Below are 16,878 nucleotides of genomic sequence, written 5' to 3'. Positions count from 1 at the left end.
GAGAGAAAAACACTACCAAAATTGGACATGGTTAGCATGGTCCATGCCTTCATTTGCATTGAATTAAACCACTCATTTAAATTTGGTTTATTTTAAATTAAGAATTGAATCATTAAAGATGCACTTAGCAGTGTTTTGTTTGTTGCACTGGCAACTTACTCTTCACAGCATCTATCATCACTCAGAACGAGTAATTTTCACAATGAACAGGATTTATGCTGATTATTACCAATTTGAATAAATGCTAAATAATATGCTTATTTAAATACAATCAAACAGATACAAATAGTTGAATACTACTGAAATCTATCGATTTTCGCAATAGCTGACATAACTGAAATTTGAATTTTTTAAACTGAGTCATGTAGTTTATTCAATTTTATTGACAAAATTTATCACATAATTGCCATGAAAAGCACGAGTGATCAAAATAGCAAAAACAACCATCTGTTGGTTAATAAAAACAAGATGATACCAAAAAAATGTGATTAGCAGCAAGCAATACACTGTAGATGATTTCTGAAACTAACATCTAATGAAGTGTTCTGTATTGCGAGGTGAATGAAAGGACTGTAAATTAAACAAGTTGACATTTAAAGCATGTACACAAGAGGCGTAATATATCATTCTTAATCAGCTCATAAATATATGAATTTTATATTAAATCTCTCACTGCCATTTCCTGAATGGTGCTTTCTTATTGAATAATAAGACAGAAAAGAGTGTGCTGGTGAAGTGGAAACCTTCAAAATTGCTGGTTCAATGCCAAGTTATGGTGACCTAGAAACTGGAGAGTTACTGAGATCTCAATCCAGGTTTGTTACCATTGCACCTATGAGAGCAAGAAAAGTCTCTGCGGCTGGGATCACTGAGGAGGGGTGTTAAGTGATGGTTACTTACATGCAGGCTCTGTAGTTTAAAAGAAATGTGAAACATTACATTACACTTCTTCTTGTCACATTCATTTTCTATGTAGATACTGTACAGTAATAGCCAATGACAAAACCTTACTGATTTGAATGCAATTTGATAACATATGCAAAACATTCTTTTAAACCTCATCTGTAAAATGTGCCAATGCAAACAAATAAATAAGTATTTACAATTTGTCAATGAGGGATACATTAAAAAAGGAATGATAACTAATAACCAGAAATAACAAAACAAAAAAAACAAATAAGTTACTGTAGATAGTAGAAAAGGTCGGAATATAATACATCTCCCCTTAATGCTTGCAACGAACACAAAAGCCACAAAATATTTTCTCCACAAGAATGACGAGAAAGACATATAAAAGAATAAATGATACTGAATGAAAACTATAAACCCTTAACACTCAGAGCCTTGGGTTCATATTCAAGATGGCAGGACTCAATGTAGCATTACAAAGATTATTTGTGCAACGGTTAACTGAGAATCTAAAGCAATGCTGACCAAACTTTTGTTTTCTTTCATACTTGGTCAACTGAAGGTATATTCGCTTCTTGAAGGCACCTCTGGTCTGTGGATCTGAGTTCTCCTCTCATGTGGGCCCTTATTGCAGAAAGTCCTTTTTATAAAGGCACTACACTGATCCGGTTTTTGCTTTGACCAGAAAAGTCCATGACAGGATATAGAGTACACCAATCACACTCAGTTATCTGGAAAAAACAAACAAATAATGATAATAATAATAAATAAATATATATATATATATATATATATAAATAGAAAAAAGGAAGATCACAGGATATTCAAATATATTTTTATCTGTAAATGAAGTGCAAATTTGTTCACCTCTGCATTCATATTTGAGGTCAGAGAAGACGACGGCCTCCTGGGAGAAAACGAATAACCCGATTCTTCCACCTGTAAATGTCTTGTCATAAATGGGTCCTGAGTCTGCCATGATCTGCTTGCCTTCATACACAACAACTCTGGGAGAAAAAAATAATAATTAGATATTTTTTATAAACATAACATTTTCACATATTTTTTTTTTATATTGATATGTTATAAAATGTATAGAATATACTACACATTAATTATGTTTATAATATATTTGATCAAATGTACATATTTTATATTATTTTATATAATAAACATTCGATTCTCTTTTATTCTATTCAAATAAATGCATTTCACAAAAATATGTGTCTAGGAACACAATAGGTTGTTGCTGTTTAAAACAATAGTCTATGCCTAATAAATTATTATTTTTTTAAACAATATATTGTTATATAGTATAAAAAATAATGAACATTATATTCATAATGTTATTTATAAAATCCTTTACATATATAATTTTATATATATTATATTATATTATATTATATTATATTATATTATATTATATTATATTATATTATATTATATTATATTATATTATATTATATTATATTATATTATATTATATTATATTATATTATATTACAATAAAATGTGTCTTTGAATAGTAAAGGAGATTTACTATTTACTTGTAATAGTTAAAGTCTGAGTCTGTACCTAATGAAGCCAGTCTTCGGTCTGTGGATGAGATGCCAGCGGTAGGCTGTATAGTCTTTCCAGCCAATATTCTTCGGGTCGTGCCACAGAGTGCGTACCTAAACGATATTGGAGAGCCATCCATCATTTTGAGAACTAAGACAGACAGCACTGCTTTGAATCATGGGAATTAATTGGATAGTTTATTGTTTGTAATGGCATGAAAAGAGAAGTCTGTCAGGACTAATACAAGTGAAGGGAGAGTTCACCTGCTGTTTGGTGTTGCCTGTGTGCCATAATGCATTGCGTAGATTTTTCCCAGTGCCTGTGGTGGAGTTGACCACCTTGAGAGAGACGCCAGAGATGCCAAACGCCTTTGATGGCTTCTCTTCCCAGTACGTCTGCGTGATCTGTTTCCACATTACTACGTAAAAACGTCGACTAGACTGGTATCCAAACACAAAACCTGCATAGTCATCATCCCTGTCTGTATTCACATAGAAGGTCCCGCTGAAATCCACAGCGCTGAACTCATCAAAGCCTGTTATTTTGCAAAAAGACAATCGCAAAATCACGTCTTAGCTTTTTATGTTTGGTAATGTTTACATTACAGCTCACTTACCCACTGCAATTCCAGGGTCAGAGTTGGCAGTTTGCACGAGCTCTTTGCCCTGGTTTCGGACCACCCAGTTGGGATCAATCTGCGTGGTTCCCTTGGGGTCGAGGTGCACCATTTGAAACTTCCGGAAATCTGTGACACTGATGGCATTGTTTTCCGGGCACGCATCGAAGATATCCGGGACTTTGTCGTTGTCGAAATCATTCTCACAGGCGTCACCACGGCCATCACCTGAGAGAAAACATAAGAACATTAAACCAACTGCTAGGTTGAATGTCAAAGTAGGTTCAACTAGATAAATAATTAAAAACAGCTCATTATGAGATTATGAGGTCATATAAAAGTTCATTATGAGATTATGAGGTCATATAAAGCCATACTGTATACACCGTTCGTGTTAAGACTTCATAACTCCAAAGTCACTGACCTTGAAATTTTTATCTAAGCTTGAAAACATTCAATCATTTGATCTGCAAACTACTGGCATCACAGTATAGTCTCAACCAAGAGGTACTTGTCCTTTTGGAAAACAATAGCTTTTCCCAAAGCTTTAGGATTGTCTCTTTAAGCCAACAAAACCTCAAGATCTCCAATCTCCCCATAGACCATGACAGCTTCAGCTAGCACTTGGAGATCAGAGGGCTGCTGAAATGAAAACTCTTTGGAATGCCAAGGCAAATTTCACCTCATTTAAATTTCAAATCCACTTTATAAAAGAAAACACAAGCTGTAAGCATGGCATGACAACAGAGAACTTTTTCAACCATTAAAAGTTTTAGGCTTAATGTCAAGCTGCGTATATCTATGTCTAAAATACCTCATAAAACACAAAAAGATGTGGAGTACTTCCCCAGGATGCAACTCTTCAGCATTTATGATGCCGAGAAACTTATGCATTTCTTATCTACCTGCTTTTTATGCCTTGTCTTTGATTTTCTTTTTAATGGGACAGATTTTTGGACAACCCTCATAGGAAATATGAACAACATCCAAAACAACAGACTCTTGCATGACACAAAAATTGAATGCAGGATTGTGTATCAAGACGAACAGGTGTGAGGAGCCCCCAGGGAAATTCTCAACGTTGTTTATCCGTTTTCTCTGGTAATCTGCTGAGCAACTGTCCACACATGATGCCATATTAATAATTAGTCACATCATTATTTCAACCATATTCCTTATTCTGGAGTGAAATGGAAAAGACCAGAAATTATTCATATGAAGCGAGATATGAAGTGTTCTATAAGATGTTTATATATATATATATATATATATATATATTATAATAAAGGACCTACAATAATCAAAAAATGCAATTATCAACAATAAACATTTGGTACCAATTAATCATACATCTCTAAAAAATATAGGTACCATTTTACAATAAGGTTAACTACATTAGTGAATGTGACCTATTTTAAAGCATTTATTAATCTTAGTATTTTTTTTATAAAGTTTAATAAATACTATAACAAATGTATTGCTCAATGTTAGTTATTGTGAGTTAATGCACGGACTAACTTTAATTGATAGGAACTTACTGTAAAGTGTTATCAAAATAATCATTTTTTTTAAATTAATGATAAATATATATAATTTTTACTATAAAAAGAGACCAAATTAAGAGGGATATTGTTTTATGTAGTATATATAACTACCTAAGTAGTGTTTTTACCATCAGAGTCTGTTTGTTCCTTGTTGGAAACTAGTCTGCAGTTATCTCGGTCATCAGGAATGCCATCATTATCATCATCAAAATCACAAGCATCTCCTTTCCCATCTCCGTCGTGGTCGGCTTGGTTAGCATTGCTTATGTACGGGCAGTTATCCATGTTATTTTGATGGCCATCTTCATCTATGTCCTGGTTGTCATCACACTGGTCTCCAATTAGATCGTTATCTGCATCTGTCTGCAAAAACAAAATGGTACATTCATTAAAAAATGAATAAAGATGTTTAAAAACAACAAAAGCACTCAGTTGCCATTTTTCTCCAGACCTGCTGTGGGTTGTGAACTAAGGGGCAGTTATCACACTGGTCTCCGACACCATCTAAATCTGTGTCTTTCTGGTCTGTGTTGTAAATGAGAGGGCAGTTGTCTCGCTGGTTTAGAATCTCTAAGAGCAGAAAGAAAAGGACATGAATCACATCTGTTCCAATCCAAAAAGGGGTCACATGGATTATAAATGAGGATCAATGCTTTTTGTACCATCTCCATCCATATCAATAGAACAGGCATCTCCTTCCCCATTGTTGTCAGTGTCAGTCTGAGCAGGGTTATGCTCATACGGGCAGTTATCACACCGGTCTCCAACATCATCCTTGTCATAGTCATACTGCCTGGGGTTATACATCAGGGGGCAGTTGTCCTGGAAGAAATATCATATACATGTGTCTGTATGCACACAGTCTATTATACAAGTCAGCAGCATGAAGACAAGTCCATAAACCTCACATTTATTAAATCTGCCTTACCCTTTCATCCACAATTTCATCATTGTCATCATCTTTATCACAAGCATCTCCTTGCCCATCATTGTCAAAGTCCTCCTGACCAGAGTTGGGTAAAGTCGGACAGTTGTCCTGCAGAGATTGCAAAATACAGTTGATAGTTAGAAACACAGGCCTTTTCACATTGAAAGCATAAGCAGTGTGTATTTATTCGTAAAAATCCTAATCTGACTGAGTAAATCGAAGCCGAAAACTGAAGACTACTAAAATGCGACTTAATGTCTATTAAAGAAAGCATCTGTCGCAACCTGCATATCTTCCTGAGTGATGAAGATTTAGCATTAGAAATTATGTTTTTCTCTCCTGAACTGCATGTGGTGACACACCTGTGGAATGTAGAAAAACAAGCCACCACAACAAAACAATGAATAACAAAAAAAAAAAAAAAAAAAAAAAAAAAATATATATATATATATATATATATATATATATAAATTTTTTTTTTTTTTTTTTTTTTTTAAATAATGTATATGAACTTTCTATTCATCACACAACCCTGAAAAAAATTGACATGGTTTCCACAAAAACCTTAAGAAACACAACTGCTTAGAACAATTTATAATAATATGAAATGTTGCGTGAGCACCAAAATCAACATATTAGAATGATTTCTGAAGGATCACTTAACTGGAGTAATGGCTGCTAAAAAATTCAGCTTTGCCGTCACAGGATTAAATTACATTTGACAATAAAGAAAACAGAAAACAGTTATTTAATATTGTAATATTTCTTTTTCCACAAAATTACTGTTTTTACTGTATTTCTAACAAATAAATGCCATCTTGATAAGCATAAGAGAATTCTTACAAAAAAATCTTTGAATTATTGTGTTTATATAACTACATATGTACACACGCAAGATGTTTTTCATGAAATTATTCTGGAAGCAATTCTTTTTTGAGTGTGCTTTGTGAAACAAGGCTTTATTCCAGAAATGTGCCACTAATAGTTATTCATATCAAATGAACCACATCAAATCACCCACATACTAGAAGCTTCTTTTGCTATGATATCTCAATTCTTCATTCTGTGCATTACCAATTTTTTCCTTTATTTATTTTTTGCGCATATTTTATCCTTTATTGCTTTCTCGCTTGGCTCTCTTTGCTTCCCAGGCATCAGATCTATGATGTCTTGCAGATTCTGGTTCTGGTTTTTTCTCCACGGTGTGTCATGACATAATCAAGCAATTATTAATCACAGGAGAAGAACAATGCAATTATTACTTTTGCTCTTTTGCCCTTTGGCTAAACACTTCACCACAAAGACATTTTAGGGATATAAAATATAAGATTCCAAAAGGCACTATAGACAGTAAACACTGGGCCAAATCAAAATACTCCTTAAGTTCATGGTCAGTGGGCATGATACTGATTAATGTAGTTATGTAGTACCTTTTTGCAATGGTAGGTGGCATTTGCTCCACACACAAGATCCTGGTTGGGCCATCCATCCAAATCAAAGTCCTCTCCGCAGATGATGCCATCTCCAGCATAACCAATACGGCACTCACACTTGTACATTGGGTCACTAAAGTGACTAAGAAAGATGCATACAGCATACTTGTGGCAACTGTGGCTGTTGTCCTTGCAGGGGTTGTAGGGTTCACACACCTATATTCATAGGAAAAAAAAAAAAAAACACATATTGAAACTTTGTCTATTTAAACACACATGGACCCAGAACTTTGAGAGCTCAATGCTGAAGGTATCTGTTGGGAGGATGGATGTAAATTAGCTGCTCGGTAAGTGTTATGCGGGGTTATGTATATATGACTGACCTGTTTGTTGGTTTTAGCTGACTCCACTCCCATGCCGTAGGGCTGAGTCCCTTTGTAGCGCGGGGGGCAGGGGAGACAGTGGAATCCAGGGTCTGTATTCACACATTGCTGTAGGCCACCCACCTTATGACACAGATCTGATACCATATCGCACTGCACACCGCAGAATTCAAAGGAGAGAAATAGAGAAGCAGTACAAGGATCAGAAACATCAAGTGGTTGGCATGTTAAAATAACTGACCCCCAGTCTCCATGATATTCTGACGTCTGGATATGGCTTTTGGTTCCTTTTTCAGTAAATATATGTGAGTAAACAGACAGCTATTTGGTTTGAAACCTTAACATGGCAAGTTTAATACTTAGAGTTACAAGTTTGTTCAGAAGTATTTTGATGTAATTATTTTGCTCACCTCATTGACATCTTTACAGAAAGTTCCATTGCCACTGTAACCATTTGGGCAGCGTCCACATTCCCAGGATCCATCAGAAGCTGTGATACACTCAACTCCGGAGAAGCAAGGGTTCGAAAGACAGCCATCTGTAAAATCAACACAGCACTCATTTTAGCGTAAAACATGACATATTATTCTTTCTTTCTTAATTTCCATGTCTAATGCTATGAAAGTTTTAGGATGTTGAAAGGGAAAAGCACTGTATTTATGCATATATGCAACATATTTTGTTCACAAGTTTGTTTTTCTCACCAATAGGACACTCTTGTCGGTTGCAAATTTCATTTTCAATGGAGTCTCCAAGACACTTCCTTCCTCCATGCTGTGGTTCAGGGCTGTTACACTCCCTAACACGACTCTTCAGACCCCCTCCACATGTAGCCGAACATGTTTCCCAGAGAGACCATGGACCCCAGCCACCATCAACTAAATGGCACAATATGGGTTACTTTACCGTCTGTTAGATATCTCACCTTAATTCTTTGATGCACAAATCTATTTGTAGGGAGTAAGTGCCCCCTGACGGCATCTGTGACATCTGTTTTGTGACCTTATGAAATTAGTGTTAATAATATAATAATAATATTAATAATTGTAAAATATAAAGTACTATGTTGTGTTTTTAATGTGACAAACTCCATCTGCTTGTTATTTAATTTTTGTTTTGTATTAAACTGGTTATTTCGTTTTATTGTGCCATTGTTCAGCTTATGCAATTTTAAAAGAACACAGCACAGAAATTCTAGTGCAGACTTCAAAGAACTGATATTGATGTAATGAAACTTTTTAATAAAACTAGCTAAAAACATATTTATATATGGATTAACTTGGATTTTATTTTGGACCAAATGTTATGTTATGTAATGCCTCCAATGTGTGCTTGCACATTCCTGGCTAATGCGGAAATAACACATAAACACCCCAAATAAGCAGGCAAAATACACATAGCATGCCCTTTTCTGGCAGGCACTGCTGTTTAGAAACTAAAAGTTAGCCCAGATCCTAAACATTCATTAGCCCCTGATTGGGGGGTGTTCCCAATCATCTGCTATATCATGAGCATCTTTGCCACAATTCTCTGATTGAACAAACTGCCCAAATTGTGTACCCTTCCGCTCTAATGATAATATAACCCCTGGAAAGAATGATATAATCCTCTCAATGTTTTCCAGTTAAGATCTGAACATCAGGGTGGATGAGATGGTTTCTTTATGAGCATGTGTGTGGTTGGGCTCAAATTGGGAATGAGCTTTAAGTTTTGTAGGATTGTAGAAGTTAATGTTTAACAGCATTACATTTTTTGAAATGCAACACTTTTTTTTCAATTTGACGTTAAATATAACAGTGGTGATTAAATATGCAATACTCACTCGGACAGGGGTCTGTGTTACAGCTCTGTGTCTCTCGTCCATCACCTTCACAGTCCTTTCCACCTCTTTGTGGAACAGGAGCATTGCAGAGACGGATACGTGTGATCAGTCCCTCTCCACACGTCACTGAGCAGGATGACCATGGAGACCATAAGCTCCAGCTACCATCTTTACGAACTATTAGTGCAAAACACAATGTTTCTATAAGCATGTTACAATGATACACTGCCACTTATCACATATACAGTGGTTGTATTCATACCTTTGCGGTCACATTTTCCCAAACTGCACTTGCGTGTCTGAATCGAGGGTCCAAAACATGTATTGCTTGTGTCATCACAAGAGCGCCCCCTCTGTTGAGTGCCACTTCCACATGTGACTGTGCACCGAGTCCACTCTGACCATGGAGACCAGCCATCCTCACTATCCAATGCTAGACAAAAAAATAAAAAATACAACACCATAAGAAAATATATATACAAATATATATGCTGCATGTTTTTAGGACTGTACTATATTTAAACAAACAAAAGATTGGAGTATGTAAGATTTTTTTTTTGTTGAAAAAAATCAAAAAGCTGAATAAAAGTATGCATTTTTAATTTTATTAAATATATATATATATATATTTTAATTTCAGTACTATTGAATCATGTTAAAACGATTTAAATTTAATTACCAAACACATAAATAAAGACAAAAAGAAATTGGTTGTAATATATCTCTGTGCATCTACTTACGGAGGCAAACTGGACAGCATTCGCCATCGATGAAGGATGGATTGGCACATGCCACTGGAGGACAAGTGATCTGACGACAAACAACTTTTCCTTCTTGGCAGGTACATTTAGTACAGCTATCTACAATCCAGTCCTCTTTGTCCTCAAACACTCGACCATCTTGCCAACACATAGTCTGCTCTGAAAGACTCTGCATCTTATTTAATGCCTCCTTCATCGCTGTGTTTTCTTCTGTCTAAAAAGTTAGTTTGAAACGAATCACAGTTGTTCATCTTCATGCTGCAATGAGACGTCATGCAGTCTTTCCACACATTCAAACATAACCAGCAGTCAAAATAACTATAAATTTTCACGCATTGAAAACTGTAGATTTTTTCCAACAGAAAATGCCTAACACAGTGATTTACTGAGCTCACATTCAAGCCACAGTTATGTGGGTAGATACCAAATTAATGGTCCAACTATCCTGTTCATGTGCCCACAAACATAACTGCCATCACATTTCTCAAACATCTGACAAAATCAGTTAACTTCAACAATATGGCATACTATATCTGCATGTTCGATCTTAGAGGAAAGGTTAGCCTGTCTTTTCTAAATTACAGAAGTTAAACAGTAGGTGTCCGGGCTTGTTTAGGCGTAGGATAACACAGGTTACAAAGCAACACAACAGGACTCACCACTTTCTGCAGACCATCTATGAGGTTGCTAACGACAACTCTGAGACCCTTGAGCTCCTGGAGGAGGTTTGCCAGCTCTTCACAGGAATGTTCACACATCAGCTCTGAGGAGCTGGTTGCTGGAACATCTGTATTCTGGCCAATCACATTGGTGGCAATTGAAGATGGAACATCCACCTCCTCTTCACTCTCGCTGACTACATTCACCTCGACTGAGGAAAGAGAAAAGAAATTCTGATTAGTTTTGCGTGATGAACAGACCAGCATATCATGAATCCAGTCCGGGAGAGCATAAGACACTTCGTTTTACCATCCCAAACATTTGAAGTAGTGTATACTGCAATATCCATCATTTAAGATACTGATCATTAAGCAAAAATCAGTGCAAATGAGCAAGATCTGAAAAAAAAAAGAAAAAAAAAGAAAACTGCATCGGCCATTGGTCACAGAACTGGGTAAGCAGATATTGTGTCAGGTTGGTTGAGATGTTTTGATAGAGCCAAAGTTTTACACTTTTCAGAGAAACCACACACTACATATGGCTTACTTATAGTAATTTGAGCAAGATGGGATACAAGAAAATCTTATAATGTCTGAAAAATTACACACTTCACCTTTAAGACAAATACAAAGACTGAAAATGCAATGCATTGGGTATTTCACAGCGTGACAGCTAAACCTGTTTGCAATAAAGCTCTTTATACACGACACTTAGGCGCTAGAAGATTGTAATAGGATGTCAAATGAAAACCTTTCATTGGCTCCTGTGATGTAACACACATGTAACCAAGAGCAAACTATTTCTAGGCACACAGACCTATCTCAGGAATTCTTGGTCACCGTCTTTAGAAGCAACATTTTTTTAAAGTTATTTTTAAGTAGTTCAGAAGGAATAGTATAATACTAAAGTCTGGGTGGGGCAGTAGTGTGATTTACCCCAATAAACTATTATTAAAAACATAAAACAGCATTTAGATTAGACCATTGAAAATATCTTCACTTGATTCCATTGTTATTGCCAGATAGCAAAGAAAGAAAGGACAGCATCAAAGATAACTTCATAATTTCTGGATATATTATGTGTATGCTATATTAACATCATGCATAAAGAGGTATTTGTTGAACATACTCGAGACATTCCAAACATTTCTACACCATGATAGTATTTGAGTTTGAACTCCCTTATGTGAAGCCAGGACAGTTTTCTATATTTGTGGAACTCTTTTAATTCTCAGGGGGCTATAATGTGTGTCTGTGTGTATGTGGCAATGTGAGTGTGTGTGGTTGCATTCATGTTTAACTTTAACCGCCCTTCCTATCTTCCTGGCCTTAAGACCTACTGACCTGTCTATTTGACCACACACATGGTCCGTTTGCTTCTAACAAGTTAAAATAATTTAAAAAGAATCTAAAGATGAACTACATGCAATATTTGTAAAATTACAAAAACATATCAATCTTAAACCTAAATCACCAGGGCCGATGTGCTCTGAAAACTCTTGCAAAGTCAGACGGGATTGATGGATGGCCTATTTAGACAAATACAGGTTTGTAATACATGCACATTATGGCAATACCAAGCTAATAATTTATTTAGTCACGCTGGTTACTGCTAATCTGAGTGAGTGTGCACAGGTCTCCACAAGCGTAAGCCAGACTAAACATGTTTATTAAGAGATAGATGTGTCAAGTGTCAAAAACCTTCCCCTGAGCAAAGGATGTCAAAAGTCTGCAGATTAAGAACCTATTCTTTCCACAGCCACCATTCAGCTGACACTGAAGAAAACCTAAACCCAAATATTCCAACAAAAGTGGACATCATCATAGGACGAATGCCTTCCTGTCTGTGAGTTGTGTATTCCTACAGCAGTTCCAATTAAACAGGAACTTCATCTTGATCCCACAAATCTTTTTTGGCTGGAATGTTAATGTTAAGAGAATGTTAAGACTCACAAGCCCCTCCTACCTGGGTTTCCAAGATCACATCCCCTGCTCTCCAGAATGTCCTCAAGTGGGGTGTCAAAGATAAAACGTACATTCTGCAGCAAGCCCTGAAAGAAACAACAGCTGCTGTCAGGCTTACTTTGCCAATTTTCAACCGTTCACATATATCTCCCGGGACTGGGAAGTTGGATTGGATTTACAGAACACTAGAGGATCAGCTGTAATTTATTACTCATTTTCCAACAACTTGTTTTGCATGCACTGGTACTACAAATGCCAAATAAATTGCCTTACAAAGAGCAAAAATTTATTAGTTACTATTCTTGATATCCTGTAGCTTATGTCCTAATGATTTCTACTGGCATGCACTTTACTTTTCTTGATAACGGGAGGTCAAACATACCCTAAAATGGCTTTCTCGTGTGGCCCCTTTGGCCACATACATATGACCACCTGTGGCGCTCAGGTGTTCATAGAAAGGTTCATCGAGAATAAAGCTATCAATAAGTCCACAACCAATGTACAAAGTTGCCGTCTCTCCATGCACATAGAGTGTTACATTCTTCCACTGTGAATCCGAGAGGTCTACATCCTCAAAAGAGATCACATTGCGTGAGCCATCAGCCCACCAGTACACCAAATCTAATGTGTTGGTTCTTCCGTCCGAAACAACTTCAAACTGTCTGCGCTCTCTGGGGCCTTCCAGTGCAAGAATGGTTCCACGGGATGTCCGGTCCTGGCGCAGAGTGGCTGTCAGAATGAAGCCTTCATTGTTTTGTATCTGCAAAAGAAGTTTTTGTAGCGCAAAGGAGCTGACTGAGGGGAGCTGATCGAAACGGATGAAGCGATATGCTGGAGCATCGCTGTCCAGGCCTTTAAAAAGCTTCACACCGATAGTCTTGTGTGTGATCCCACTGGTTTCAAACATGTCAAAAACGGTGTCATCTTCCAGTTGTGCATCTAAAAATGGGTACATGTTTTGTTATTTTACATTTGATTAATCTATATTCAATTTGTCACTATATACCACATCTGACTCCATGTTTATTGAGCCATATGGAATATTTTACACCACAGGACCATTTAAGGTCAAAAAGGCAAAAAGGTGAAAAAAGAAGGTGTAACACTGAAATTATGATTGGTCACAGGACATACGAAACATGCTTTCCCTTGTATACAAACACACACACACACACACACACACACACACGTGTTTGTTTTTGTGAAAAGTGGGGACATCCCATTTACTTTTTCAAAAAAACTCATTCTGTATGGTTTATACGCATTTTGAAAAATGGGGACGTGGGTTATGTCCTCATAAGTCACCCTCTCCTTGTAATACCTGTGTCATACCCATGTCATTATACAGAGTTGTGTCCTGATATGTCACAAAAACATGCACACACACACACACACATATGTATATACATCACAGTAAATATTATATATACAGTAAGTATACAGTATTACCTTGAGATTTTATGGAGGTGTACAGAAGAAAAAGGACCAACACTTGGAGACATCTTCTGAGAATCATTTTTCTATGGATAACAATGGTAACAAAATATTAATTTTTCACATTTATTAAATTACCTGCCCCACAGTGGATCTGCTCTGCTAAAAATCAGGAGACCTCACCTAGCATTAAAATTCATTTTTAGACATGCCCAAATTTTTCAAAGGAATTTCCGTCAGTATTTTTCAGGGCACAATCCTTGAGATTTCAGTCCCACAACCAAAATTGTCTTGGCGTCCATAACTTTTTTTTTTCTTTTGGTGATTACACCCGTCATAAGTAAATACAATAAAGTATTACGAATACGAATGATAGCTACGGGAAAATGAGCGATTGATCGGCGTAGAACTGCTAGGTTAGCCTACCTGTTCACTCTCTTGCAACGCGTTCTACTTGGCACACTCTGGCAAAAATATTGTGGTTAAGAATCAGCAGTGAAAAACACTGTTAAAACGCATATACAGACCATGTAAAAAGAATACACACTTTAAACAACCCACGCCACATTTGTTTTGCCTTAAAGTTAACCAGATAAATGACAAGCACCTCACTTACCCGAGCCAAAGGTGAACTCCGTTTATTACAGCAAAAAAAAAAAAAAAAAAAAAAAAAATCTTTATCTATATATATATATGTATGTACAAGACTGCTCCTCAGACAGTTCCACAATGGTAAACCCAGGATAACGATCAAAAATTCAGTGCGTAAAACCTGGAGATGCCACAGGTCCCCAAGCGCAAAGTTTAAAATTCGCGCACGAAGCGAGTTGCACGGTTCACGGAGGACTGCAGTCAGTCATGAGGTGTTAGGGAACAATGTCTTTATGCTCCAAAGCTGATACGTGATAAATCCAGATGATTTCGGACTCACGTGCTGTCTCCTCACAACTGATATATTTCGTTTCAAAAGGGGAGGATTTGGGGTGCCGGAGGAGGGCGGGTTGTTGCTTTTTACAGCACGTCATGCCAGTTTTCATTAACTAATGCACGCCTGGCCCGGGGTAAGGTTGAAGACCAAAATGTAAGCATAGGTATGTGAGCAGGCTAAAACTGAAGTCCGGTTTATATTTAAAAGCACTAGAAAAGAAGTGCCAATGGACAAATGCCAGATATTTCACACTAAATATCTAAGACTAACGTTATTTATAAATTAAAAACAATATGATAATATAATACATAATAATTTTGCATAAATAATGCCACATAAATATTCAGACTAACAGACAGACAGACTGACTGACTGACAGAAAGTTAGACATATAGATAGATAGATAGATAGATAGATAGATAGATAGATAGATAGATAGATAGATAGATAGATAGATAGATAGATAGATAGATAGATAGATAGATAGTTGATATTAAATATGCCTGTTGTTGCAATGAACACCTTACAGCACAACAGGACTTTTACCATTTAAGATGCATGAATTTAATTTGATCTGTTCTCTGAAGAGCTTTACATTCCTTTGAAAATATGCTCCATCCCTTTCTGAAAACACAAAGGTAGACATTCCATCAAGTCTTGTTACAAAAGCACATGTACAATAGAGATAGAGCAGATGAAACAAATGATGTATGTTTACAATATGCCCTAGGTGAAACAAATCAGAGTTCTTGCACCATCTGACCTCAGCAAAGGGTTAAAAGGATGGCATCATTTCACTACTTTATGCTGAAAATGACATTATATCCTGTTTAAGTCTGAAAGTATCACCCTTAGTGCAGCTCTCTTTTAAGTGCCTGATTAGAGTTAGCAAAATAATTTTTCCTTCCTTTGACCGAACTGAAGTGTACATGGAGTGCAAATTACAGATCCAGGATTTTCATACAGTCTCTGATCTTTATTTAATTTATTTATTTATTTATTTATTTATTGCCAAGATGTGCATGTTATAATCAGCTCTTGAGAAAGATTGATGTTAATTACATAATGCACAGAATAGGGATGCCTGCCAAATCAAATACATTATATGATTTTATGTCTGTTCTTGAAGGACAACTGCACTGCAGCATTAAAAACATTCATAAATTTGTTGCTATAAATGTGTTATAGAACTATCATTTTAATGCAGAGAAAAGGTCACATCATAGCAAATATAATTTCTGAACTGTTCAATATGCTCATAGTGTGAAAGTACAACTTTTTTGTACAATATCTAGCAATCATATCTCGGAGAGAAGGACATTCTGACCACTGGACTGTCCCCATGGGGTCACTGGGAAGCTTGATTGATTTTGTTCCAATATGATCCAAGTTCAAAGCAAATCTTTAGGAGGATCATCAATCAATCTTCCTTTTCTTTCACGCTGTCTTTTGACCAGCCTCTTGTGCATTTAATCTCTCTTGAATTTTATCATGAGGATTAACGAGGATTTAATAGTAGAAACAATTTCTGGAAAAAAAATAGAATCAAAAAATAGAAAAATAATTAAACCAAACATATAATAAACCAATGCATATAACACATCTTATAAGGATGGACTGCAAATTCTGAAAAATACTGAAAAACACATTTCATGTTTTCTGTATGGTTTTTGCCCAATACCCCTAAATAAGCATACTTTAAACCAGTACTTTTCAAACCCTGGGTCATCAGGATGATTCAAGGAAAATGTATAGCCTATATGTAGCCTATGAAACAAAGTTAGAGACTCAAGGAAGAAGGAATAGCAAATCGGCAAATGTAACTTTAATAACAAAATATATACAAACTACAAAATGAAGGTAAGCAGCAGCCACATCACAGCAGACTCCAGTGCTTATCTTTCTCTTTGTGTTTGCACTCTTGAGAGCTTCAAAA

At 36.2% G+C, this 16,878-nt stretch overlaps 1 protein-coding gene across 2 annotated transcripts; it reads right to left on the bottom strand.

Moving 5' to 3' along the window:
- Positions 1–1,550: 1,550 nt before the first annotated feature.
- On the bottom strand, positions 1,551–14,510 carry LOC132121584 (thrombospondin-2-like). Of its 2 annotated transcripts, XM_059531116.1 has the most exons (21): positions 14,441–14,510; positions 14,030–14,100; positions 12,963–13,519; positions 12,582–12,666; positions 10,616–10,827; positions 9,936–10,170; positions 9,458–9,628; positions 9,196–9,372; positions 8,078–8,251; positions 7,784–7,911; positions 7,374–7,526; positions 6,988–7,206; positions 5,558–5,665; positions 5,292–5,451; positions 5,081–5,199; positions 4,758–4,992; positions 3,086–3,313; positions 2,733–3,004; positions 2,485–2,582; positions 1,777–1,916; positions 1,551–1,640 (listed from the first exon to the last, which is right to left on the bottom strand). In XM_059531116.1, the coding sequence occupies exons 2-21, from the start codon at positions 14,094–14,096 to the stop codon at positions 1,633–1,635; spliced, it is 3,546 nt and encodes a 1,181-aa protein (XP_059387099.1). In that variant the 5' UTR covers positions 14,097–14,100; positions 14,441–14,510; the 3' UTR covers positions 1,551–1,632. The 2 variants fall into 2 exon arrangements, with proteins under 2 accessions (XP_059387099.1, XP_059387098.1); XM_059531115.1 differs by lacking the exon at positions 14,441–14,510 and having other exon boundaries at positions 14,030–14,363.
- Positions 14,511–16,878: the final 2,368 nt, after the last annotated feature.

This window comes from Carassius carassius, chromosome 39 (genome assembly GCF_963082965.1).
Source record: "Carassius carassius chromosome 39, fCarCar2.1, whole genome shotgun sequence".
Taxonomy (NCBI): Eukaryota; Metazoa; Chordata; class Actinopteri; order Cypriniformes; family Cyprinidae; genus Carassius; species Carassius carassius.
Note: the sequence above shows the minus strand (reverse complement) of the source record. Positions and strands in the feature narration are given on the sequence as shown.